Source organism: Littorina saxatilis, linkage group LG12 (genome assembly GCF_037325665.1).
Source record: "Littorina saxatilis isolate snail1 linkage group LG12, US_GU_Lsax_2.0, whole genome shotgun sequence".
Taxonomy (NCBI): Eukaryota; Metazoa; Mollusca; class Gastropoda; order Littorinimorpha; family Littorinidae; genus Littorina; species Littorina saxatilis.
The window spans coordinates 28,259,996-28,287,826 of NC_090256.1; the positions used below are offsets into that span (position 1 = coordinate 28,259,996).

Here is a 27,831-nt window from a genome sequence, read left to right on the forward strand (position 1 = left end):
AGTCAAGGGATTTTGTTTTTGTGCCTTGACTTTGGAAATGACAAGAAAATATCGGGAGCATTAACGTGATTTGTACAAAACTTTACAAATCACGGGGCGCGCAGACCCTTGATTTTAACCCCCAGGCTCAAAACTGTAAGGTTCAGCAGCTAAAGTTGCTTCTGCCATGAATACTGCTTGTGACGTCATCGGAATTTTTACCCAAAATTCACCACTTCCGTACTCTCGCGGACGTTCGCTATACAATGGCCGCCAGATCGGAACGCGAAAACGCTTCGCTTCAGCCACGAAATTCGTCGGATTATGGCCCAAAACGATTCCGAAATAAACTAAACCCTGTGAGGGAAGGTGAGAAAACAATTTCCTACGGCATGCATATGTCTGGTTAACCTTAGTCACGCCAAAACGCAAATGAACGCGTTTTTGACACCAAAAAAAGCCTGTTGTGGTCCTTTAAGACGTCCTCTACTTTAAGACCCGATTTTCTCGAACTTGCTTTTTATCATTTTCACGAATTTACCTCCATTTTCAGACTCCCTCTTTGATAACCCCTTATTTGTAACAGATTTTGTTTAGGTCTCAAACTAAAGGTACCACTGTACTAGTGGAGCGTATGGATGACAGTCGGGGCCACAATGACACCTTAAAATGTCGTCGTACAAAAAAATACACAATGTTTTCAATAGGCAAAAAGATCACACTCTGACTTTCGATGCGCGCTAGACCAAAGACGCGCTCAATGCAGTATTCAAAGCCCCTCCAAAAGGGTATATATATTCTCTCTGGGAATGAAAGCACTCCGAACGTCAGGCGACCTAGTCAAACAAACTTTCAGTGTGAATCATTTTGACTGAGTGCAAGTTGCCATGGCTTATGCCCTCCTGTTATGCTTTCATAACATATGCACGTGACGCGTCCTTTGGTGGCAGGCAAGGACTTTGTATTTTTGGTCTTCCTTTATAACAGTCTGTTTGTCCGGCGGCTTTTGAGCACTAACTGGTGAAGAGAAAAAAGTCCAAAGCCAATTCTTCAATGACATGAAATACACACACGATCTCACCCGCACACGCGCGTGCGCACTCAAACACACACAAATGCGCGTACAAACACACACACACACACGCACACACATACAAGCACGCACACAGATTCTCTCTCTATCTCTCTCTCTCTCACATACACTCACACACACACACACACACACACACACACATACACACACACACACACACGATCTAACACACACACACACACACACACACACACACACACACACACACACACACACACACACAAACACACCACAAACATACAGAAACCAAGTGGGAGGGGAGTGATTGCATTCAAGACAAACTCTTGCAGACGAGCACACAATACCGTCCTGTTTTCAATTGAGCATTTATTATCTAACAACATGATGCAGCATCGCAATGAAACAACAGAATAATGATGATGGTGCAGATTAAAACCAGCTTCGTCATATGGCTGCGCCGCAAGGATTTTTTCAAAACTGCCATACAAGCAACAGAATGTGTGTTTGCATCTTCCTCAACGAAGCTTCATGCAAGTGTAAATTAGATTATTCATCGAATCGGTAATTAGTAAAGATCAACAAGCATATCCGACACAAATAGAATAAAATCATCCATCAACGACTCTTTTTTTGTGAAGCATTTTGATTTAATGTTGTAACTTGGGTCTTTATAACAGATAAATAAAAGTAACAGAAAAGCTGCCTTGAATAAATACAAGGTTAATTACAGTTAATTTCTGATTCTCATACAATATTTAATTATTTTCCATGTCTCTGTTGGCACTTGTGGATATTTCTGAGCATAAAAATTGAAAATGTAACATCTTAACATCGCTTCATTGCTCACGCAATTTTCATCGTTTTCATCTGATCGAGAGAACGTTGCTGATTTACGTTGATAGAGAGATGCACAGTTAAGCGATGAAGACCACGATGATGATGATGATGATGACGATGATGATAATGATGATGACGATGATGACGATGATCATGGGCGTTGAAAAGACTGAATCAAGAAAAGAAAACATAAAACAAAGCTACACAAAAACAGGTTCTAAAATCAGCAGAATTGTCCACCACGAAAAGAAGGCAGTTTTATAATTGCGTATTTCCATTTCTCTCACTTTTTTGACATTGTCAAATTGTATCTGATCTTCTTGCAGCACAAAAACCATCACTCCAAATATAGCAAGGCAGGTTCTATGAACCTCTGTCAAGATACATGTGTACACCAAAAACAATGTTTACTCAATCAAAAGAGACATTCGAAAATAACGATTATCATTAGCACAAACACAACAGTTTACCATTAGCTTCCGTGATGAGACATTTTTACTGACGATGCAGGATTTTTGTTCCATGCTGAATATATGAATAAATATATATAAAAAAAAGAGTAACTAAGCACTTTTTCACAAAGAAAAGATGCTGATTTGAAAGCAAAACACTCCCCATACAAAAGTTGATATTTAGGATATGTTTTTATTCCTGAAATTGCCCAATGATTCCTGAGTAAGATATCTCTTGAAACTGAAATAAACGCACAACACGTGTGCTTTTATTAAAATAAACAGAACGCGATAAGACCCCGTTCCGAGGTTATGCTTTGATATGAACAAATTAATTACGTGTTTACAAAAATACTACGCGCAGTTTTTTTTTAAATCAATCAAGTTAAACCAACCAAAATAGTCATTATTTCGATGGATGTGTAAAGGAATTCAAGTAAATTGTATGTACAAGTGGAACACATGTTTCAACGATATGCTTTGTATAACAGTATAACATTAATTATATCCAAAATAATAAGAAATTTATACGCAAGATATGTATCACAGAAAGCAGGTTTAAAGTTTACCCGGATATCAGGAATTAAGCACATAGATTTATCACCTAAAGAAGCATCCCGCAGATGATTAAAAAGTGGTGAAATAACATCCAATCATGAACAAGTAATACATTCCTTAAGCTCTGAATGAACGACCAGTTAAACTGGGCTTAAACACAAGATTAGACACAGCTACAAACTGATCGAAAAGAAAGAACATACGCTATGAACACAAACTAACGGAAACATTTCTTTGTTCAGAAACTCTTTCTTACTAACAATGATGTTACTCCCCGACGAATAAATAACGAATAAATTACTTCACCCCAACACGAGCAATTTAACCTCCCATGCCAGGTGTACGAAGTTTTTACTCCCTTGTCCCCTGTTAGTCTTGGTGGTGGAAGAGGTGGAAGGAGGGTAGCGAGACATTCGTGTGCGCGAGATCACTTATTGGCATTATCCCTTCGCCCGCATCCCATTTTTGCGTACGAGATTTTTACTGGAAGTAAAAAAACAAGAAGAGCAAACGCTCGATCGAGTCACTTTCGCAGTTCTGAATATTATATGAGGCATCAGATGGACAGGAAGAAATTGCTATTCACAACACAATGAGTCACGTTCACATAAAATTTGAGCCCGGTCACTTTTATAGTTTCCGAGAAAAGCCCAACGTTAAGTTGTGTGTTGCCGAACAGAAAAGGCTAGTTATCTCCCTTGTTTTTCTGATAACGTTCGTAAAAGGCTACAGATGTAAATACTTTGATGTAAAGAATAATCCTACAAAGTTTCAATCACATCCGATGAACTTTGTCAAAGATATAAAATGTCTAATTTTTCCTTTGACGCTGACCTGTGACCTTGAAAAAGGTCAAAGGTCAACGAAACCATCGTTAAAGTGTAGAGGTCATTGGAGGTCACGACTAAACAAAATATGAGCCCGATCGCTTTGATAGTTTCCGAGAAAAGATATAAAATGTCTAATTTTTCCTTTGACGCTGACCTGTGACCTTGAAAAAGGTCAAAGGTCAACGAAACCATCGTTAAAGTGTAGAGGTCATTGGAGGTCACGACTAAACAAAATATGAGCCCGATCGCTTTGATAGTTTCCGAGAAAAGTCCAACGTTAAGGTGGTGTCTACGGACGGCCGGCCGGACGGCCGGCCGGACAGACTAACACTGACCGATTACATAGAGTCACTTTTTCTCAAGTGACTCAAAAATGGGGAGTAAAAATTTCGTGGAGGGAGTAATTTTTTCGTGCCTTGGGGAGTTCTTTTCTCGTACGAAAAGTGTACTCGGAGTAAGAATTTCGTACGAAATATTTACTCCGGAGTACATTTTTCGTGGAGTAAAAATTTCGTGTTACACCGGCGAATTTCTCTGTTCAATATCTGGGCGAAACATTTCGCCAAAAACGACGGCCAACATCCGCAGAACTAGATTGGGAACGTTCTAGATTCAGAACGGCAAGACCAATGACGGGCAACGCGCGTGCGCTGGCTTCATTGAGACCGGCGCCCGGTCGCGTTGCGCGATATTCACACGGATCGTTTTTGCGGAAATTGTTCAACTTCGCCGGAATAAATTTGACTTTACCGGATTTTGAAAACGGCTTTACCGGATTTCCGGCAATTACCGGAAAAGTAGCATGCCTGTAAGCACTCTTCTGGCCGATGTCTTGGCAGCCCTATCCACCCACAGACCAGGGGCTGTTATTGTTGCTGTTGTTGTTTATGTTTTTGTTGTTGTTGTTTTTGTGTGTAGTTTGTTGTTGTTAGTTACTTTATTTATTTTGTTTTTGAGGACCTACATCTATATATATATACGACTAGTGTCTGTGTGTCTGTGTGTCTGTGTGTCTGTGTGTCTGTGTGTCTGTCTGTCTGTGTGTCTGTGCGCGATGCGCGGCCAAGGTTCTCGATGGATCTGTTTCAAATTTGGTGATCATATTCAGGTACACCCTGGACACAACCTGGTCGATGAGATATTTCAACACGTGCTCTCAGCGCGCAGCGCTGTGCTCGCTGAACCGATTTTGGTTTTTTTGGTCTGGATCCACTACCAGTAACTCTTCCTTATCTTCTCCAGTGTTTTCAGTCGCGATTATCTCCCTTCCTCCGTGTGGCGTCAATCCATATTCCCGTTACTTCGTTACTATTTTTAGAAGGTCACTGCACGTTACTATTTTTAGAAGGTCTCCAGTGTTTTGCGCGTTTATCTCCTTTCCTTCGTGCGCCGACGTACACCCGGCAAAGCCGGGTCCCAGGCGCAGCCTGGTATTCGGCTCTACTTCTTCCCGGGGAAGCCGATACCCGGCGAAGCGGGTAATCATCTAGTTGTGAATATTCGTGTAAAGTGGTAATTTGACTTTATGACAACGACGATATATAGTATTGTAACGTTGATAAAACTCTCAATTTGAAAAATTTATTGGAGTGTAATAACACGGTTGCACATAATGTAAGTTTAGCTCATCCAACAGGCCGAAATGAATATGTAGTTTACATTTAAAAAGCCTTTACTTGGGGTGTAAAACCATGTTTGTACTAAATACGCATTAATTAGGTCAGCTGCTTGAGTTTAGATTTAGAATCCAACGGTTCACTCAGTGAAGATCTCAAAAAGGCTTACCTATTCACAGCATACACAGAAATTGTCCACAAACTATCGCGAACAAAATCCTAGCAAAGTCTTTCAAACTCCCTAGCACGGCGTTAAAATCACACTTTATTCTTTACGTCCTATAAGATAGCAGGCTCACGAAGCTTTCATCGAAATGTGTTTTTTTCCTCCTTTTTCTTAATTTTAAAGATTTGCTCCGGTCTTCGGTACAATCGAATTTTTCTCAGCTGCATTTCAGTATGTTCTTTTTCACCCCCATGCCTTGCACGGCTAGACGAACTTTATCGGTGACAGACCTTTTTTTTTTTAACTGATTGGCAATTAGACCCTACAATCCAGCTCCTCAAAAACAAAACAATAAACATACAACATATCCTTCGCCTTTGCCCCCCCCCCCTTCCCTTCTCCCCCATCTAACTCAGTCTTATAACCCTCCCCCCTTCCACTAATCTCGTCATTTATCGTATTCTTGCATTCTCCTCTTTTTTACAGACTCCACTCTCACGTCGACACAGGATTGCAGACACAGGTTGCGATGACGTCAGGAAAAGTGTTAAGATGACGTCACCGCTACACGACACCCACAGTGTTCATAGAATTCATGAGGATGATGGTGAGAAGAAGAATGACCAGCTGAAACAAAACAAAACATTTTTTTTTTTTTTTTTTTTTGCATCGCAAAAGTAATAGTCTTTTTAACCGGAGTGACGTTAGCAGTATGTACAGCAGTCACGAATGAAGGCACGTTTGGCAATACAGGGGTCTTAAAAGGGGGTTCCACGGTATTTCAAAAAAACAGTTCAAGTTGTAGATTTGTTTGTTTGTATTGTTTGTTTCATTTTTGTCTCATTTCACTTTACTTTTTATTTTACGTTTAGTTGATGTTTTTCTTCTGCCATTTTGTTCACGGTGATTGGTACCAAAACGCCTACAAAAAGTGGTTTTATTTTTCATTTGGAAAAGAAGAACTGCACACAGAACAGCGTTCGAAGATTGATTTAGAAACAAGAAATGAACATATATCACTTGCAAATTTATACGAAAGAAATAACGATTGAAAAAAGACACACACACACACACACACACACACACACACACACACACACACACACACACACACACACACACACACACACACACAAAAACAGCAAGAAATAAGAGAAGAAAATAAAGAGTAAGAAAACAAAGGACAAGACAAGCACGTGAAAACAATGGTAACAACAACACACAAAAACAAGCAAAAACGAGTTACCTGTGAACCGAGCACCCCCACAGCAATACCGATCACAATTCCGGAATTGGAAAGGAGGTAGTCCCATATCTTTGTATAGCATCCCTGCAATGGAGACAAAATCATCATTGTGTTTTGACGATCAGTCTATTAGCCGGCACAATATCATAGCAGAGAAGACGACGGCCTCTTATGTGAAAGGTTGAGTGTTCGAATCCATTTTTTCCGATCTCCCAGGTAAACTTATTTCAACCCACTCGTGCAAAAACGCGAGTGCACTTGGGAGTTTCCGCCAATGAACGTAGGAAAAGAAGAAGATAACTCTTATCTTCTGCAATGTGAACATTAAAATCATCGTGTTGTCTTATTTTCTTTATCTGGTCACCAATGGCTCTATTGAATAACGCCATGTTCAGTTAATGTTACATAGCAACCCTGAAATGGAGCCATGTTTTTTGAATTTATCGTTTTTACTAAACTCGGCAAAACAATTATTGCACCCATTTTCGAACCCCAACTAAAGCATTCATTCGTTTGTCAATTCATTAAAACTTACTATGCCATTAAAAAGCCTTCACTTGTCTATTTGGCACACTATTCGGATCAAAGATTTGTTTTACAGGGGTACCCCCAACATCCACCTGACAAAAACGTAAGGTACCAATTAAATGCCTACATTCGAGACATACTCCGAGTGCAATTTTGAATCATTACAGATATTTGTTGAGATGTTATGCAATCTTTTGGAAACAGATTCTTACAGACATTCAAATGTTTAAAAAATATATATTTTACCTCTGGATAAGTTACAACTCATATTTAGCAAAACGCTACAGTCACTGTTTTATAGGTTTTGTAGGCATCGTCTGGACGCTATTTCTGAAATCATATTTACTCCAAATTATCATTAATTTTATTTATTGTATGTATTTTTAGAAATAAGCTACAATCAGTTTTTACACTGCTTTTGGTGTATTTTATTAATTAAATAATGTATTACTCCAGATTATTCAGATACTCAGTGCGTCCAGTTTTGGGGGGGCATTGCTAGGTTATCATTCATGAAATTATGTGTACACCAGATTTCTCACAAGTCATTCTTTCAATCAGTACGCTACACTCACCACTTACAGTTGTTGTTGGTGTTGTAAGGATCTATGAATATATGTGTATTCTACATTTATCAAAAATATCAGCGTTTCTTTACTCTAAAATTGATGAAATCATGAAATGATCTGTTATTCCATGTCGTCAATAAATGATTTTAAGCATGGTGGTGGGTGAGAGCATCATTGTCGGGGTGAAAGAAACACGACGCCCTTCGTCGTTGTCTGACTTGGCGAAAAAGGAAGTTGCATATTTATGACATCCGTGGGACCTAAATCAATGCAGATGTGTCCTTGTCTGCAAACGGATCGGAAATTGCTTTGCTTTACCTTGTCTTGCTTTGCTTTCCTTTGCTTTGCATTGCATTGACTTGGATAAAAAAAACAATGGACAGGTTTTGCCCTAATACGTTAAAAGTCAAGGGTGCTGAGCCAGATCATAACCAAATTTAGGAATACACTTAAATTGTATTAGTAGTAAGCTAAACTTACAGTTTTATAGTTGCTGTTGTTAGGTGTGGGGTCCCTAGCGCATTGACTTTCAGTTGTGATGTTTTTGCAGCAGGCCACAGGTGTCTTCATTTCTCCTCCACCGTCCCTACTCGTTCTGTTCCAGCTGGTCGAGTCGTTGAAGTCCCCGAAGTCGTCCAGCCCGCAACACTCCAGCTGCAACAAGCAGAGTCTTCATCAGGCCAAGAAAACAAAAGTCAAAGCTTCTAAATCGGAAGCTTTGACTTTTGTTTTCTTTGCTTTTTTTTTCACCCGACCCACGGGCTTTTTTTTTTTACTGTTGAAAACAGAAAATAAAAAATAAAAACAAAACGCACAACTAAAAATGACAAATCTCTCTTTTGCAGACATTTACAAGGAAATTGACTCTTCTCCCAAATCCAGGAAACACAGCTCACGCGATTTCTTACCAATACAAAAGCTACATGCGCCTGTGTAAATAAAAACCAGTCGCGTGAAGCAATATACAAACATTTAGTCAGTCAGTATCAAACAAAAACATCAACTCCATACCAGTCTTCGCCAAGACTAGATTTAGATAGTCTCGGCTAACAATACCAAAGACCGAGACGGGTCACGCTCTTTTCCTCGAAGCATGCGACTGTATAGTACTTACTGAACATATTTTCTGTAATTCTGAGCACATTGTTAGAGTAAACATGACATATCTTTACATTTTTAAATTCAGGAGAAGATGAAGAATACATTGTTGAATCGGTTACTAAAAAATCGATTTTAATGACAAATTTAATGAGCAAACTAATTAGGTAATGTTTAAGATTTTGAGCTGATATGCGATTCCATAGTCCGGACTTCGTTGAAAAATGCTTTACTAAAATGTCAATCAATTTGGTTGAAAAATGAAGGTGTGACAGTGCTGCCCCAACTTTCACAAAAATCCGGATATGACGTCATTAAAAACATCCATCCCAAAAAGGAAAAAACACGTCTGGGGATATCATACCTAGACACTTTCATGTGAAGTTTCATGACGATTGGTCGAGCAGTTTTCTCGGAATCACTTTACACACACACACACACACATACACACACACACGCACACCATGACCCTTGTCTCGATTCCCCGTCTATGTTAAAACATTTAGTCAAAACTTGACTAAATGTAAAAACAAGAACCTTCATTCCAGAAAAAAGCTACCGACCTACTGACCCTAACGTTTTGGGTCTTGTCATCGAAAACTTTGTTTTAATTTGTAGTTTTTTGTTGTTGTGTGCCTTAGTTTAGCCAGTGATTGCAATGGGAATGCAGAGAAGCGGTATTTGTTTAAGATTGCGCAATGGAAATTGCTCGTAAAGGTCATTAGCAATGTCATTAAGCAGTCTCAAACGCCAGCGTGAGAACCAGCGATCCACAATCTTGCGGTGTTCAACCCATTTATGATTATTAAGGAACTCGACACTTCGAATTCCGTATCGAGTGTTGTAATCGCTATCCACTGAGTCGGTGTAGATACAGTACTTGCTGTTCCTTTCATCGCTTCATGGCGCACGAAGTCTTTACCTAAAGTTTCCTGTGACCTACGTGGTGCTGGATTCGCCTCCGACGGCTCAAATGAAAAGATTTTCGCGAACACAGAATTGAAAATGGTGAACATCAAGTCGACATCGACAGCCGCGATTCGGTTGACGCCTTCTGGTTGTCCCCTTTCGGGTTATATTCATATTTATAGTAAGTAGGTTTTTAAGCAGAAGAAGACGATGGAAACAACTCCTGCTGAGCTATCGTGATATTTGCAAAACACCCCGCCACTCAACAAACATCACTCTATTGCCTTCAGGGTGCTGTGGTTCGGAAAAAGAAGAAGTTTTGCCGGAGTTTGTGATAAACAGTCGAACACTCGTATGTTCTCTTTACTTCTAAACTTCTTCACGTTCGTTGAAAGCCAGTATTATCTTCTCTACTTGTACTTTGTCGAAAACCGGTTTTTGAGACTGGGATGAGTAAAAAAATAAAATTAAAATTAATACTTGCTTTACAAATTATTGCTCAATTTTGTACCTCAATTAAAAACATCCCACCCTAAACCTATTCTATTAAACTTTCATACTTTAGATAAAAATAAATCTTGTTTCAAATTCAAATGTCTTCGCTTATCGTCTTGAATGTATGATTGTGTGGAATTTGGGAATGTATGGCTTAGCTTTCAACGGCACAATAAAAAGGCCTGACGGTTTTTTTTAAAATCATGGCAACTCGTCTGATCTTACGATTAGGAAAGTAATCAGAACTGATGTGAACTAACGCTGTGAACGCGTCCCTCGATACACGGTTCGTCGAAAACGTGTTGTTTGCCTCAGTGCTTTCAAAAATAATGTCAACTCTTTTACAACTAAAAGAACCCCGACATAGTTATTTCCAGAATGTGTCTGGTAAGATACTGTTGTTTTACATAGACAGCGATACCGATACATGCACACAGCCTGGCGATGACCTCACGATTAGTTTTCTTCTGTTGATATTTTGAAGTCACGGAGACAAAATTTGTTCTCAAAATTCCTTGTCTCTTCCTCGGGAGACATGCAGAAGAAGTTAAGTTTTACGTGACGCTATTATTCACGTTGTGACGTCTTTCCGAACTTTGTTCGGCTTTTGTAGAGAAGTTCAAAGAGAGACGTCTTACTCTTTGCTTAATCGATATTGTATGTCTTTAAAGATAGGGGAAGGTTGCCAATAATTATGGACCACTTTTTGTTTCTTGGTGATAACTAGCTTGTTTTCTTGCGAAGACGTTTCATTTTGTGATTGGTAGTCTTTCTCTCTTATGTTAACCGTTAGGCCTTATTAGAGTAAGTTAGGTTTGATAGACATTCAGCAAAAATTAAATACAGAAAAAATCACAAATGGTCTATATTAGGAGCCTAATATGGGCCAGTGAAGAGGCCTGGATGAATCACTGTACAAGACATAATACAACTAAGTGTACTTGTCGGACTAATTCAAATATGCTTTAAATTTATCTGTTTCGGGTTGATGAGAACATAGTTTGAAGCACAACAGGAAACCATACAGAAACTAATCAAAACAGAGTGAAAATAAATATAGGTTACACACTCCGAGTTCTGATTATCTTGCATATTTTCCCTAGGGTCGATTTTCATGTATTACCGAGCCTTTGCAAGCCCCTGGAGCAATTTTTTGATTAGTGCTTTTGTGAACAAGAAACAATTAACAAGTGGCTCTATCCCATCTCCCCCCTTTCCCCGTCGCGATATAACCTTCGTGGTTGAAAACGACGTTAAACACCAAATAAAAAAAGAAAGAAAGCTATTTATCCCATTACTCCGACGTTTTCATTAAAAACACTTACTTTTTCCACTAAAACTTGCCCGTGCCTGTTTTCAGCTTGCCAAAAGCCTCCGCAGTCGAAATTCATGTCAATGAATTCATGCGCAAAGCTAGATCCCATTTGTCAGCATAATGGACGGCGTCATTCGACTTGTATGTGGACATTCAGTCATTCATATTGCTTATAAAAAGGTCTGCTATCTGCTTTTACATTTTGAAAGTCATTTTAAAATATCCCTGTGTATATTTGACATCGGCTTTCGTTATACTCAATTCGGCATACCGGGTTTATATTTTTACCATAATTGCGAACGATAATGGCAGCGCAACAAATTCAGTTCGGGCCGTGCTGGTTTGATCGTTGACCCAGGTGAGTTCGCACGCAGTGTCACTGTTTGTCAGCCGGGGATAGAAATGTTGGCTGTCATCGCGCTGTTCTGTTTTGGTTTTCACAAGTGGATCAATTACATATTCAGTCGTCGGGTTTAGGTGAGACAAAGCTTCAATACTTCGCCTGTTGTAGACGTTACGCAATAAAGCTTGGAAGTTATATGTCGGCACTGAGAGTCGGTCGCGGTACATCGATCGCTTTCTACTTTGTCCCGGTCTTGAGTTTGAACACCTACGGTTGGATACATCTAACACCTCACATCCTCTTCTCTTCCCCATATATCTTAACTGTATCTCAAACTTCTTTTCGTCTTCTTCTTTTCATTTTGGTGCCACTCCCTCATTTGTCGCTGAACCCCGCAGTTGACTCGACTCGGATTCACACAAGCCCGTCCAGCAGACGACAGTTCGAACAGTCTTGAACAGCACGGTTGCAAGCAGATTCAGCTATCAATTGAAGCAATACACTCAAAGCCAAAGCAAATCACCAAATGAGAAAACCTAACGTTTGATTTGACTTCATGATGAGTCTTCTGATAATTTTTTTGGCGTTGGAATGGATCTCAACGGGTTCCCAGCTACCACAACTTTTCCAGAGTTATGCACCGCAGGCATGCCTTCGACAATCGATGTCAGTTTCAGATTGAGTTTTCGAACTACCAGGTGACTGGGTTGTGTTTTGATTGCTCACTGGATAGAGCATAAAAAACTCTTCATGAAAATGTAAATATATGAAAATCATGCAAAGGTGACATGCGATACATTCCGTGGTGGAGGGTCACATTTTTGTGTGATAACAGCTTTGGTAGAAAACAGTCCGTTTTAGGCGTCAAATTTAGAGAGAACGCTGCCAAAAGTGCAAAAAAAGACTAACGGTTTTGAGGTTTGTGTTTCTGCAACTGTTTTGACATGTGCAGCAAGGCCGGATCTGGGGGGGGGGGGGGGGTTCCTGGGTTCCGGAACCCCCCCCCCCCCCCCCTGGCCATCCAATGTACCTCTCAGAGAAAAAAAAAGTGGACTTTTTAAGCTCTTCCCCCAACTCCCTCAGTTTATTTGGTCTTCTAAAACTATTTCAAATTATGAACAACATCAAGTCGACAACGGCCTGCCCTCCCCGTTATAAGTCCATCATCATAGTAATATTCAAAGTAAAGAGTCCTGTCAGACTTATTTACTAGGCATATATGTCTTTGGGATTATTCCACTGAACCACTATGGTAAATGAATATATGAAGTATTTTTTTACTGTTGAAAATGTGTAATTTTGATTCCGAATTGCAAGGAAAGACCAAAAAATAACCTCACAAATGCAAAATTTTCTCGGCTTCTGGGAGGCTTTGCCCCCCAGACCCTCCAGCGGGGCGTTGCCCCTGCACCCCACCGGGGCCTGGCCGGCCCCTGGACCCCTGCCTTCAGTTGGAACCCCCCCCCCCCCACCTCAAACGAACTTGGTCCGATACAATTGTTTTGAGTGCTCTAACACCGTTAGTTTGTCAGAACAGGAGGTGGTCAATATTAGGCAGTGGTCCATATTATGCAACCTTCTTCTAGAACACAACTCACGTGGATCATGATACCGTTCCAGATCTGCGAGGTTGCGTCATTGCCGCCAATGCCGACAAAATGGTCATCAAGGGTATCATCCAGGCGGGGCTTCACTTGGTCGTCAAACTGGAACAAAGATACTTGGGCTTCAGCGAGAGAATGTGTCGGTAAAACTATACCTAATTGCTCACGAATTGTTCAACTAGGATTGTGTGCTGAGTCACTGTCATGATCTTATTTCTTCATTTTGTGTAAACAAATGACTGTGAGATGCTTGTTCTTCTTGTCCTTTTACAAATGTATGTGTCAGTGTGATGTATGTGTTAGTGTGATTCTTAACTTTTTGTTGTTGTTGTACTTTTTCTGTTGACATTTTTCTTAGCACAAACCATCACGTAGAGGCAACAAACGAAACGTGGAAATCTCTTCAAAATGACAAGGATCGTTTGGAACTTTTAACCGTCTGACGATGTCAAACTCAAAGCTTGCTGTGTGGTAGACTCCTCCCTATAACCTCCTCGCCCTCTTCCATTCTCTTCTTTTTCTTCTTCTTCTTCTTCTGCGTTCGTGGGCTGAAACTCAACACTGCAACAACATTTTAACATGATGCCATTTCAACTTAATTCAACCTGTGATGTGACGATGATAACAATATACGAATGACGTCACTTACCACGTCTCTGTCGATGACGGCAACCAGAACGACAGCCACTTGACCCAGGAACAGTACCAGTGTTACGATAAAATACTGCAAAATCAATCAATCAATCTATTAATCAAAGGCCAATCCAATCATCCATCCATCCATTCACCAACCCAACCATCCATCTATCGGGACGTACCCTCGGACAAGATGCTTTGTTTAACTTGTCAAAAGAGATTAAGATTTTAAACAAGATTTAATGTACCGACCGTAAAAGAATCTGAGTCTTCCGGAACCTTTTAACTTGATACGTCTTAGGCCTACATGTAAACCTATCAATCAGTCAATCAATCAATCAATAAACCACACCAATCAATCAATCAATGAACCAATCAATGACCCGAAATATGACAGAAAATAATTCCAGTATCATCCTGGACAATAGTTTGCATTATCTTTGTTTGTTTCTTTTTTGTCTTTGTATACTTTTTGTTTCTTTGATTCTTTGTTTATTCAACTCTGTCCTGTCTCTCATGCTTTCTCTGTATGTGTTTTTTTGTTGGTTTTTGTTTTTTTGCTTGCTCATTCTTCTGTCTGTGTGTCTGTCCAGTTGTCTGTTTATTTGTTTGTCAACTTTTCGACTTTCCGGTTTACTTGCTTGGTAATCCTGATTGTTTATTGCTTAGCTTTACAATTATTCTTTTGTCTTTGTCTGGCGTTATTAATTCACAGCCATTTCTACTTCGAGTGACCCTTCAAAAAACAAAGACAGAGAACGAACAGTTTGGCGTTGGATATTTTTACCCAAACTCAAACCTACCAACCCGGACAATCGTACACTAATGCGTCACCTACCATAGCGTATTGGATTTCAAAAACCTTTTCAGTTTATATTGAATGGTACCGCACACTCCCCCCTCTCTCCTATTCACCGTCACTTTCGATTTATGACATTCTATAACACCCCCCCCCCCCCCAAAGCGTCAACAGCCATAGAGTTTTATAGGTGTTGGCTGTTCGGACTCTGTGGAGAGCTGAAGAGAATAGTACAGAATGATTTATGGGCGCCGATCACTAACCTATTGAACAAAAATATTACTCGATCGACATCTGCAATGCTTGTTTGAATCGGTATCTTTTGGAAGCTTATCGCTTCAAGCTGGGGTTTGTCTGTCTGTCGCTCTCTCTCTCTCTCTCTCTCTCTCTCTCTCTCTCTCTCTCTCTCTCTCTCTCTCTCTCTCTCTCTCTCTCTCTCTCTCTCTCCTGGCCTCACCTCAAGAAACTGTTATCAGAAATGTATCCCTGTATGTGTATAAAGCCTTGAAATTAAGAGATGTAACCTCGTAGTTAAAGACTGTGTAATATATGTTTTATTCTGTAGTGTTGTGCGATTATTATGTTATTATGTTGTACCTTTTCTGCACCTGATGAGTTATATTATTTGCAACGTGAACCGTTTGTTCACACTCATTCATAAGGGGCTATGGCCTATTGAATAAAGTATCTGCGTCTGAAAAAAAAAAAGAAAAAAAAAGTATCAAAATAGACGACAGACCGGGAATCGAACTATACAAAAGATGGCTGGGAAGGGTATATTTCGCAACGCAATTGTTTACTGGGATAATACTGGGTGGGCGCGACAGGGGTGAGTGTGGCGAAGAGGGGGGGGGGGGGTGTGCCGGGGTTGGGGAGGGGGGTATTCAACAAGATCATGGTATGTAGAATATGGGATTTTCTTGAAAGAATAAGAACTTACAGTGGACAAGGTTAATCTTCGCTGTTACAAAGTGGTCTGGTGCTGTGCAATTTCTGTCTGGTCCATGTAATTGAATGAAAGTGCGCATCTATACGTTTAATGTAATGTCGTGTCCGTGTGCAGGCACACACACACACGCACACACTCCCTCTCTTGTTTTGTCTCCCGTCCCTACCCCCCCCCCCCCCCCCCCCCCACTCTATCTCTTTCTTCCTCTTTGCCCACAACCTCCCCCCTCCCCCCCCCCCATCTCTCTCTTTCTTTTTTCTGTCTCAACCGTTGTCCCTCCCTACCTCCCTCCCCACACTCTCTCTCTTCACCCTCTCCCCACCCAAACTCACCACAATCAACACAGGCTTTAGACTGTACTTGACCCCAATCAAACCCAGCACGGACACAGCAGCGAGGAAAAGCCCCACGACGATAATGGCGATGGTGAAGCTGTATGCGACATCAGCAGCACTGAACTCGTCCGTGTTAATGTCGACCCCGGCCGTAGAGGCAGTGGACTTTAGCTTGTCCAGTACAGTGGACAGAGCCGTCTGGGAGAAGGCCGGCTGCGTGTGGATCAGCAGGCCTATGGCGAACATCACCACCCCGACGATCTAAAAGAGAGTTTTAGTGAAGTGGACATGATGAGAATTAATTGTAATAAGGGTTGGTTAGTTAATTGCCAGGAGGAGGGGATGGGTGTTGGACCTTCTTTCTTTGTTCCCTTGTTAAAGTCTTTGGTTTTGTCTTCGTTTCTGTCCGTCTTCCAGGGATGATTAGTTTCGCTAAAACTTATTTCAACTCGCAGAAAACGTTGCCGTCCTTTCCGTAGATCTGCCAAGCTTTTTATTTCCCGGTTGAAGAAAGATGGCGCCAAGGACAGACTGCCTAGAACTTATTTTTTTAAATGCCATGACCGGTATGGCAAGTTCGGCAAATTCTCCGAAGAAAATTAATTCTGGCAATATAATTGGTTTTCGTTCTGACTGCACTGTGATCTTGTAATGGATTGCTTTGTCCTGTCCTCTAAGTGCCGCTTTCTCTTTCTGTATGTGACGCATGTGGTGTAAAATGCATTCGTGCAATCAAAGCTTCAATTCATTTGCCCCAAACTCGATCATTTTTATGTGTAAAGTATCCAATGCACAAAAAGGTACTTACGAATAACCAAGACTATAATGGTTATCGCACAATACTAACTCTTGTAAATGCTATCTCTTTCTCAAGATTTCTTTTGTGTGTGCATGAAACCTTAATTAAATTATACTTTAAAGTCACGGGCTGTCAATAAAAAAGCGCTTTGCACATGAATGGAGAAATGATGTTCATTTGCAGCAATTCTGAGAAACCTTAAAATACTTAGTTTTGAATTGGAAAAGTGCGCTAGTTGTTGACCATTGTTACACGCGAGCGCTCGCACACACACACACACACACACACACACACACACACACACACACACACCACATCATAAAACATCACACCATGTGTGTATACTCACAAAAATGAGGGTGTTGATTAGGCCCAACACGAGCTTTGCGACGAAGGTGGTACACATGGTGATGGATTCTGTATCAGAAATTTAGCACCAAAATAGTTCGTGTTCCTCAGTCAGTTTTACCCAGCAGTTTCTTCGACAGCCGGGATGATCAGATTGTTAAGATCAATCACAGATTAAGCTGATATTTCGCAACGTTGTCTCCAACGCCGTAGATACTGAGTTCCCGCTTTCGTAGAACAAAAATATATAGTCAGTTCTGTCGTCTGCAGCAAGAACTCTTCAGTGAAGTGAGGTCTGTTTTGTCCTTGAAATTATCCCTTGAAGCAAAGCCCAGCACAATTGTAACAGTGTGTCGTCTGCTCTGAGCTTCCGAGGCTGGTCACGTTGTTTTGGGACGACGATCGATCGTACACGAAAATAACAGCTCTTGCTTTGTCTGCAACATACACAACACATTGGTATTTTGATGTTATTTAAGAGCACATGAGAACCTTCTGTATTAAGCAGTTGTAACTGAACTGAATTTGCAGATTGACCTTAATGTCACTTTGGAAATGTACTCCGCTAAAAATTCCCACTCCGCATAGAAATCTGCCTGGCTGCATAAATGTGTTGGTATGTCCTAGTGGAAGAAAGTTCTTCACAAACAAAGACCTTGACAGATTATGGCGGTGTACAGGATCGCTCACACGATAACATTGATAACTTTAATGGTTTTGAAGGTGTAACAGAGCGTTAAGGCCATTCTTAATTGATTCTGAAGTCGACTAAGCGAAGACTTCGCGAATCTTTTTTTTAACGAAAACTCAGTGCCAAATCTTCGTGCAGCGAGCTTTGTGAATTGGCTTCGCGGAGTTGACTTCGCCCACTTAATGTAAGGCTTTTAGGTTTAATTTGTCTCCCCGTTGTCAGCAAGGAAACATGATAATTATATACTATATTGAAGGTTAGGTTTCTATGTGAATTCAGTTTTTTGAAAGCTTGTACTTGTTTTGCATACTTATCTACTAATACACTATTGAAATCAAAAGCAATTGTTTGTTCTTTAATTTGTCTGGTTTTTATGTGTGTGTTTTTAGAGGTGGAGGGGGGTATCGCGACGAAATAGGCCCAGTAAACCACGAATTCTCATTGCCGAAAAGGTACGGCTAAACCAAAGCGACATTCTACCAGGTATATTAAAGATAGGTTTGTTTAACTTTCTACAACTATAAACACAATATATAATCGATCTTTGCAGATTGACGCAAATGTCCCTCCTTGCACTTTTCAATAAAAGCTCGCCTACCTTTTTGTTGTGACCTGTTGTGTACATGAATGGAAGCGTCAGTTTATGTTTGCCATTACATTACTCTTTATTGAGCCAACAAAAGAGTCCCGTCTCTTCATTTCAAGAAAGCATAACCGCAGTTGTAAATTGTCACGATTGACTTCTGCCAGACCATACACACCCAGTCATATATGAGTGCATCGTTTGTGAAATATAATACCTAGAGAAAAAAGGCCCTTATATCGCTCCCAAACTGTATACATAACCGTCTGCGTTACAAATAACGCGACTGCATTCACTTTGAAAAGAAGGAGTCTTAACGGCTAAATGAAAGTTCGTAAACTAGGCAAAGAAAGAGCACTCTTTGTTGAGGGTTGAGTTGAGTAAACTTCTTCTGAATTACTACCCTTGTTTGTATACTTTATAGTATTAAAGGCACAGTGCAGCTCACAGCCTTCGTTTTGCGTTTTTGTTGCAGCTGAGTGCATTTGCAGTTCAAAAATCCTCCTATGGTAGTAAAACAAACCCAAAACTACCCAACGACGACATCTGTGAAGCTCGACAGTTTCTTGTTCACGCGAGTGCATTAATGAACCTAGTTATTACGTTGGTGTTTGGTCGGAGTTCGATTCAACTGAGTGATTCCGGCCTCCATTTTGTTTTACACAAACTCATGATGACGTCTGACATAGTTTGCTAGTGACGTGTCTTTTTGTGCATGATGTGGTGATCTACCTGATCTAAATTTAGATCCAAAAATAGGCCAAGACCAGCCGGGTCTGAGTACGAAATTAATTCGTAAAAAAATCGCACTTCTTGACTCTTTGGGTGCAAGTCAATGAAACTTGGTAGTTCTTCTAACGGATAGCTGCCTGAGGTATGACTAAAAGCCCCAGGGGCTCCGTGCACCTGGATTTGACAAGTTCAGTACCTTTAATAGGCTTCTGCGTCATAAAGGGCAGTGTCCGTAATGCCGACAGGCGGCGACTCTGGAATACTGTTGGTCTCCTGCACCGGAGAGAAGCGGCGCTCCGAAGCGCATTTACTCACTTTGATTTAATTAATTACCATACTTGTAATACGTTTTCAATCAAATCGTGTATTGTGCGTCGACATTGAGGTATAGTGGATGCCCTATATTCGTCAGAATCGTCAAGTTCGCCAGAAACTCCCTACAACGGTCAGATCAGGAGTATCCCTTTGAACGACTGCAACAGTAGAGCAGAATGCCAAGAGGTTACGATTTTAAGTCACAGAAAACGTAACCCGCATATATCCTGGTGGGGTGTTCTTCTTCAAAAACACAGCTTTTTCTCGTACTGGCACAGCATAGCAGGTGCGACTATTTTTCGCGCATAAAGTCATAAATAAAACCTGATGAGACACTGAGGTGCAAAGGCAAATTAACAACAGTCATAGCGGCAGTCATACTCAAAAACAGAACATCTGCTTCGGTCAAATCAGATCAATATACGGCCAAAAATAAAACCAATATGTTTTTACAAAATGTTATCCGGTAGGTATCACCTGTTGCCGATTCCACTTCCGGGTTATTAAGTGTTTTATTGCCAGTAAAATGTCGGAAAGATCCGGCTAACAGGATCAATGAATGAAGTAGATATACACTGAACAAAGTTACCAACAAACAAATGAACGAATCCACCAACGATAGCCCTTACAATCTAATGAACCATATATAGTCGAAGCTACCCTAGCGACCAGCTCTGGATAAAGACCAACAGCACGTCTTGACCACTACATAAGTTCCCCGTCGAGAGAGTTTTTCTCTACATATAATGAACCTTTCCACAGCGACCACCTGTCTATAACGACCAACTGTCTTTAACGACCACTGTTGGTTTGGCCTCTTCGGTGGTCAAAGAAAAAGTTTGACTGCAACAAAATGGACACTGTTTCTGCATCATTCACAGAAAGGATGACCTGCAGGCAAGAATTCTTAAAGAAACGTAGGCCAAAGACATAATTTTTATTGCATTGCTGTGTTATTTCGACAAACCGTTGAAGCTTTAAACTGTGTCCACAACTTACTATTAAGTGTGCTGAAAGCCTAACATCCGTTTTCAGCCAAGGAGCGGCACAACGTAATAACTTTTTACGTTTAAACTGTTTGTTCACAATACCTTTCAGCGGATGAAAAAACCTAAAACCCGAAGGACTGCAACAAAAACTAAGCCCGTCAAAATCACATATTTCAATTCACAAACAATTCAGTGAACAGTGTGTAAATGTATATTGAATGCCTGACGATGCTCTGCTACTCTAAAAGTCAAGTAATATGGCCACATTCAAAAAGAAGTAAAAGACACGATTACGTTTTGAAAGAAAAAGTTAATGTGTCGTACTCGTAGACACGTCATTACATACCTGACGTCTATAGTCGAATAACGCACTGAAGCTGAAAAGTTCACTTCAAGCCTTCCCAAGTTAGTAAGCAGAGTGTGTTTTTGTGTGTATTTTTAACTGTACACGAATGAAGTGATTCGGGCTACATGACTCCAACAAAGGCTTCAGTGATTCATTTTCTTCGTTTCATATATAGCGTGCTAGTATGGTGTATTCAGAGCACACCCAAATTCGTTCCAGCGTCAACATTATCAATAAGATCCTCCTGGAAAATACGTTCGTCCATGAAGTATGGAAACAAATACACAGCAACTACACAAGCAATCACTGTCACCGTTAAAACAGCAGCAGCAATAACTACTACCATCAATACCATCATCACCACCAACACCACCACAATCAACAACAACAACAACAACAACAACAACAACAACAACAACAACAACAACAACAACAACAACAACAACGTGCAATACATACAGATCTTCACTGGTCGGAAATCACAAGCTGACTGACAACGCTGTCTACCTGGTACAGATAAATATATCCACGCTTTACGGGCCTTAAAATCACGACGTCACCGTCACGCAGAACGTGACAGGAATATCTGACGTAAGCATTAACAGTGCAGAAGTTCTATATTTGCTTGTGGCTTTTTCTCAGAAGTCGTACTTGTACGCTTATTTTCTTTTGCAGATACGCATGCGCAATACACAAGGCGTTCATACGTCAACGCTCAGTTCACGGATATGTTAGATCGCCGTCGTGATTTAAATTCGCAAGTCAGTTGTTGTGAAACTACCGCTGATCGAATTGTATACGGCGAGAGTGACGCTGCAATGTCCTCACGTCCTCTCGTTCACTGAAGATCGATGACTCGAAAGGGGGATCATGAAAGCCAAGGGGAAGGGAGTTGGAGGCGGGGGGTGGAGTTGAGGAGGGAAGGGCGGGAACTTTGAGGGTACACGGGATTGCGGACGGACTGTGTAATTAAAAATAAAGCATACCTTTAACTTTTCCTAGTGGGTTATTTCTGTGGATTCTCTGATATAGTGAGATACGAACAAGCACTCGCACGCATGCACGGACACACACACACATACACACAGTCAGGAGCGCGTACACACGCAACATGTCAAGCGTGCAGCTGCAAGATTATACACCAATGCACAACCCCCCCCCCCTCTCAATCCCACACTAACACACTCTTTTTACCTAGTAAGAAAGTCATTTGAACAAGGCCAATTCGGATATATTCAACAAAATAGTCGATAACACGCAGATCCATACGTTCCGCCGTCGTGTCATTCGGAACATGGACGTCTCAAAAACTAGAGATAGAAACTATTACTGTGTGTCAATGCTTGTAAGCGATACAGCACGAATTTTACCCCCGGGCAAGTTACATTCTCGCCAATCGTCCTTTTATTCTCTAGACATGTTCAGGTACGATTACATTGATTTAAATCATTACAATCATTCTTTGTAAAACAAAATATTTTAAAAAATAATAATAAAACAACAACAGAAAAGGGAAGGAAGCAATGAAAAAAACACGCACGCACGCACACAGACACACAGACACACATACACACACACACACACACTCACACACACACACATTCACACACACACACACACTCACACACACACACACACACAACCCCCCACACACACATACACACACACACACACACACACACACACACACACACACACACACAGAGGGAGAAGGGGGCCCCCGAAGTCTACTTCACGAAGCTTTGGCACTCATTGACAAAGAAACAGAATACATCCGTAAACGATAGTCTGAATTCAGCCGATCCTCATTAATCAATCAATCAATCAATAATCATGCTTGATATCCTTGTATCGATAACCAGCTATTCATAGGTGACAAGCCCTCAGGTACATCTTAGTCACCTGAGCTTAGGAACCCCGCGGATAGTGACAATTGTTTGGGACAATTGCCCTCAACAACGATCGATTGAAGAAAATAAACATACGAGGGTTGGCTGAAGCCGTTAGTTGCCCTGATAGAAAAGAGCCAAAGCTTGTTAAACGCTCTGTGGTCCCAGATGATTTGTTGTAATTATGTCAGCCTACATTTAAAGAATTTACGATGCTTGAACCAAGAAGCTAAAATCTTATTTGAGCGCCTTCCAGCTTTTCTTTTACAAGGGAACATCCGAAAAATCGTGACTGTACTTGCTATTTGGTCACTGGTAGCAAGAACACCTGACATTCTACATACATGTCTATCCGGGCACTTTTGCCTGCTTGCATCGAACAAGAAAAATGTCACCTCTGGCTCTAATCCCATATTTCATATTAATAACCAGTAACCGTCCGTTCAAACATTCATCTTTTCATTCACATTAAGCCAACAAAACTCTCAGAATGTTTAATAAATATCTTAACATTAATCAGGAACTACTCTTGTTTAATCTAAGTAGCCTTAAAAAGTTCATATGACAAAATTCCATGATCAAAATATAAATCTCCTGCCTTGCAAAATGTATCTCTTGGAACACGAGTCAAGATTCTGGAACAGTTTCACGGTTTCAATTATCCGTTCATTTACTGGCCTTAATCTTTTAGATCGTTTAGCAATCAATGTGCATACTTACCCAAGCAGAACGCTGCGATTGTTCTGTACTTCGCATTGTTAGACTACGTCCACTTCTCTAATCAACGTCAAGTCGATTAACATATTCCGATTGTTTTCTCACCAACACAAATCACGCGTAACCACGAACGAGGGCTGGCAAAAGGGAGTGGGGAAGGGTAAAGGGGGAGGGGGAGGGGGAGGGCGTGGTGGCGGTGGACAAGACAAGAGATGTAGTTCGGTGGATGGTGCATTTAGCTTAAAACCGCTTCGTCGTGCGTGTGTGTGTGTGTGTGTGTGTGTGTGTGTGTGTGTGTGTGTGCGTGCGTGTGTGCGTGTGTGTGTGTTTGTGTGTGTGTGTGTGTGTGTGTGTGTGTGTGTGTACGCGTGCGTGCGTTTGTGTGTGTTTGTGTGTGTGCGTGCGTGCAAGTGTGCGTGCGTGCGTTCGTGCGTGCGAGCGAGCATGCGTGATTATGTATTCGTGTACCATCGAGCTAGCGAATGTTTTAGTGTGCGCGTGTGATTAAGGAGATTCTCTAGTGTATTGAAATCCCTCTGGAGATTCATTACACATTTTGTGCAAAGGTTCCTCTAAGCAATATGTATACATCTGTAGAAAGGAAAAAGGTAGTTTCCTTATTAAAGGCACACTAGTAAGCCTCCCGTAAACCATCACAGATACTGTCAGGCTTTTACACACAGTACAAACACCCTTTCATTTAAACACTCACCGCTTGAGAACATCCCAGGTGCCCTCCGTAAAGAGCGAGCAATTTTCAAAGAATTCTTTTTTGCGTGGTCAGTTTATCTTACCCCTGAGCCATCGTGAACTCGTGTGATCCAGTTTCCTTGTTTCACAATGTAGTCGTCAGTTTGTAATTTGAATGCGACTCACTGTAAGCTTATCTGCAATAGTACGTTATTATATATGTACCTCTGAATCTATACGAAACAAACGGCTGTGATTCACAAGAACTCTAGCGATGGTTTTTGACTGTTCAGAGGAACTGGCGATAGGCATAAACCGTCGTCTGCTACGAGAACCATGACCTTGCGTTACCCTGCTTCAGGGCTTTTCTTTTTTCAAACTTTCAAAACTTTGAATTGTACTGATCTTGTCTCGATGAAAAAAGAATTCTTTTATGATTTAAGAATGTTTGTGTAACAAGCTGTCAATTTATTATATAGATTTTAAAAGTTAGGTCCAGCGCCAAAACGCACCACGGTCCGATTTTGAGAGGAGACAATCCGCAAAATTAATTCTTTGAAAATTGCTCGCTCTTTACGTAGGGCACCTATGATGTTCCCGTTCGGTGAGCGTTCAAATGAAAGAGTGTTTGTACTGTGTGTAAAAGCCTGACAGTATCTGTGATGGTTTACGGGAGGCGTACTGTGCCTTTAACTTTTTTGTTTACAATGTTTTATCTGGGGATGGTCAAATACAATTTTGCGGAAAACACTCTGATTTTGAACGTGATCGTCTTTTACAGTTTTGGCTTTGCGTTTAATAATTAAAGCAGTTTATTGTGTGGACAAATGGATAGTACCAGTATATCATGACATGTTACTAACAAAATGGGCTTGGAATGTAATCCACGATTGTCGAAGCTGTACAAGATAAAATCATCATAAAATTAGTATCAAAAACGTTCTAACACAATAACACCACTTGAAATCATTACCAAATTTGAGCACATGTAAGTTCGTTATATACTGTATCCAAAGCTAGAAAGAAAGTAGGGTGTTGCCTTATAGATTTCTTAAAATTTGTCGCCGCCTTAACCCAACCCCACGTCCAGACTGACAAACATGAACAAAACATTAGATTTTCACTTTATTGAACTGTTCATTAGAAACTGTGTGCTCATGTTGTTGTCAGAAATGCACAACATTTGTGATAAGCCCTATGGTAGCCATACTTTCGGTTTTACATGCATTTTGAGCAGAAGCGCCTGAAACAGCGAACGTATCTTCCCACATTACGTGTTTCAACATTTTTATATCAAAGTTACAATGGCGGCTTTAGCGATTCGCACTATATATTAATCAATAATTAAGTATACAGGACGTTCAGTTAAGTTTCAGTGCACTTAGCGAAGATTCACCGATTACTATGTATATGAACTTTATTGTTTTGAAGAAATCATTTGTTCTCGACACGTTCAGGGCAAGGTATTAAGTACAATTCTTGTCTCCATAGAAAGAAAGTAAGGTACATAACTCCTGCTAAATTGGGGGGTTTAATGTCCGTCAGGGTTGATATTTAAGCGGGGGGGGGGGGGGGGGGGGGGTAAAGGTACTGGAGGATGACGGGGATGGGGTGATAAAAGTGTTAAAAAGTTACGGATAATTTTTTTAAAATAGAGGTTCACGTATCACCTCTGTGGCCATGTATTTCAAAGGGTCGTGGAATAAAGTCAACTTTTATATCAATGATACAACAACAGATAGAGTGATTCCCCCAATGTACCTGTATTACTGTAAAAAATCAGTTTAGAGGACATTCTAGTAGGCTTTAGTACACTTAACAAGAGACTTCCGTATTACTAAGCATCATGACTATATTGTTTTGAAGAAAGTTTTTGTTCTCGACGTTCAGGGCTTGATTGTTGTATTGTTGTCTTTGGAGAGAAAAAAAGTAAGGGGAGTAACTCCTTGAATAAATGAAGCAAAATGACGTCACAAACAAGGGAAGTAGCTTGAATTCACTAGTACTCTTACGCGTGTGTTTGTACTTTAACGCAAACCTGCTACATTTCACATAATGCCTGATAGATAGACACGTCAGTCGGGGTTAAGCCCCCGCCTTGGTATTAATGCCTGTATTTCTTTATGACGTCTTTTCACGTGAGGTCCTTCTCCGCCAAAACAGATCACTTATTGCCTCAATAAATCACAATATACAATGTACACCCAATCTGAAGAACCTTTCATTCGAACAGGCTATCAGAAAACAGTTGACACCTAAAAATACCCTTCTGATTCATCTCTGATGTTTTTATTCCGGGTAGGCCTACCCTTCACCTCGCTTTTATATCACAACACCCGGGTAGGAAAGGCAATTCCTGTATCGCCTGTCTTCTGGTTTACATTTCTAACCTTCGCAAAGTTGTCATATGTCTCACACAGCTACAAAGCTTGTAATTATATCTATATTTGAATAGATTCTGTTCGATCTCGGCGAACAATTTTTGTTTGTTTGTTTGGTTGGTTGTTTGTTTGGGTTTTGTTTGTTTGTTTGTTTGTGTGTTTATTTGTTTGTTTTTTGTTTGTTTGTTTTTTTGTGTATGTTTTTTCTACACTCTTTATAAAAAAAATCCCATCCACTTCCACATTATGGTTAACAAAATGAATAACTCGAACAAATCCACGCTGAAATAACTAGAATCACCGAATTCTGTTTTTAAGTGTACTATATAGAAGCAGTTAAGACTCACTGATCTTTAATTCGAACACGCTATCACAAAACAGTAACACCTAAAAATACCTGCCTGATTCATCTTCGAGGTTTTTATCCGGGGTATTCTTGGTACAGGTGAAAAGCAATCACCCCACCAATAATCATGTCTCACCACCCAGAGCAGAAAGACAACACCTGTAACGCCGGTCTTTAGGTTGAATTAGAAGACGTGAACTTGCGTCATGTCTCACACATAGCTACAAACAATGAAATGTTGTTATCTGTACAAATAGATTCTTCCCGAACATGGCGGACAGGTTTTTGAATTTTAAAACTGGTTGGAAAATGTTGATCCACTTTAAATCTGTGGTAAACAGAATACCTGATTCGACCAAAACCATACGGCTTAAATGATACTGAATAACGAAATAGTTCTTATTTTGAGTACACCCAAAAGCAGTAAAAATATATCGTGGTCCTTCTCTGCAAAAACAAAATAATGTCTCAAAAAGTCAGAAAGTATCTATGGACCGTTCAATTCCCCATCTTTGAGCCATGTGATGTCACAGGTCAACTGAAAATCATATTTAAAAATATTTTTGAAAGAATGTTTGTTTGTGTGCGTTCAATCGTAAAACTTAAAAGGAAGTTTAACTTAACTGGATGGGTACATAAATGCTATTTGTTTTTTTTTACTGGAATATGACATTTCACACATATCGA

The 27,831-nt window shown here is 40.5% G+C and overlaps 1 protein-coding gene across 3 annotated transcripts in view; it reads right to left on the reverse strand.

The window, feature by feature from the left end:
- Positions 1-1,382: 1,382 nt before the first annotated feature.
- LOC138981677 (tetraspanin-1-like) overlaps positions 1,383-27,831 on the reverse strand; it is a 41,002-nt gene continuing 14,553 nt past the window's right edge. For 2 of the 3 annotated variants that reach the window (XM_070354678.1, XM_070354679.1), the window contains exons 2-8: positions 17,467-17,902; positions 16,316-16,579; positions 14,249-14,323; positions 13,594-13,701; positions 8,316-8,489; positions 6,739-6,822; positions 1,383-6,119 (exon numbers count right to left, since the gene is read on the reverse strand). In XM_070354678.1, the coding sequence (XP_070210779.1) occupies positions 6,057-6,119; positions 6,739-6,822; positions 8,316-8,489; positions 13,594-13,701; positions 14,249-14,323; positions 16,316-16,579; positions 17,467-17,523 (825 nt within the window). In that variant the 5' untranslated portion in view covers positions 17,524-17,902 and the 3' untranslated portion in view covers positions 1,383-6,056. Of the gene's footprint in view, positions 6,120-6,738; positions 6,823-8,315; positions 8,490-13,593; positions 13,702-14,248; positions 14,324-16,315; positions 16,580-17,466; positions 17,903-21,580; positions 21,734-27,831 lie in introns of those variants that run through there. The other variant, XM_070354677.1, reaches the window with a different exon arrangement.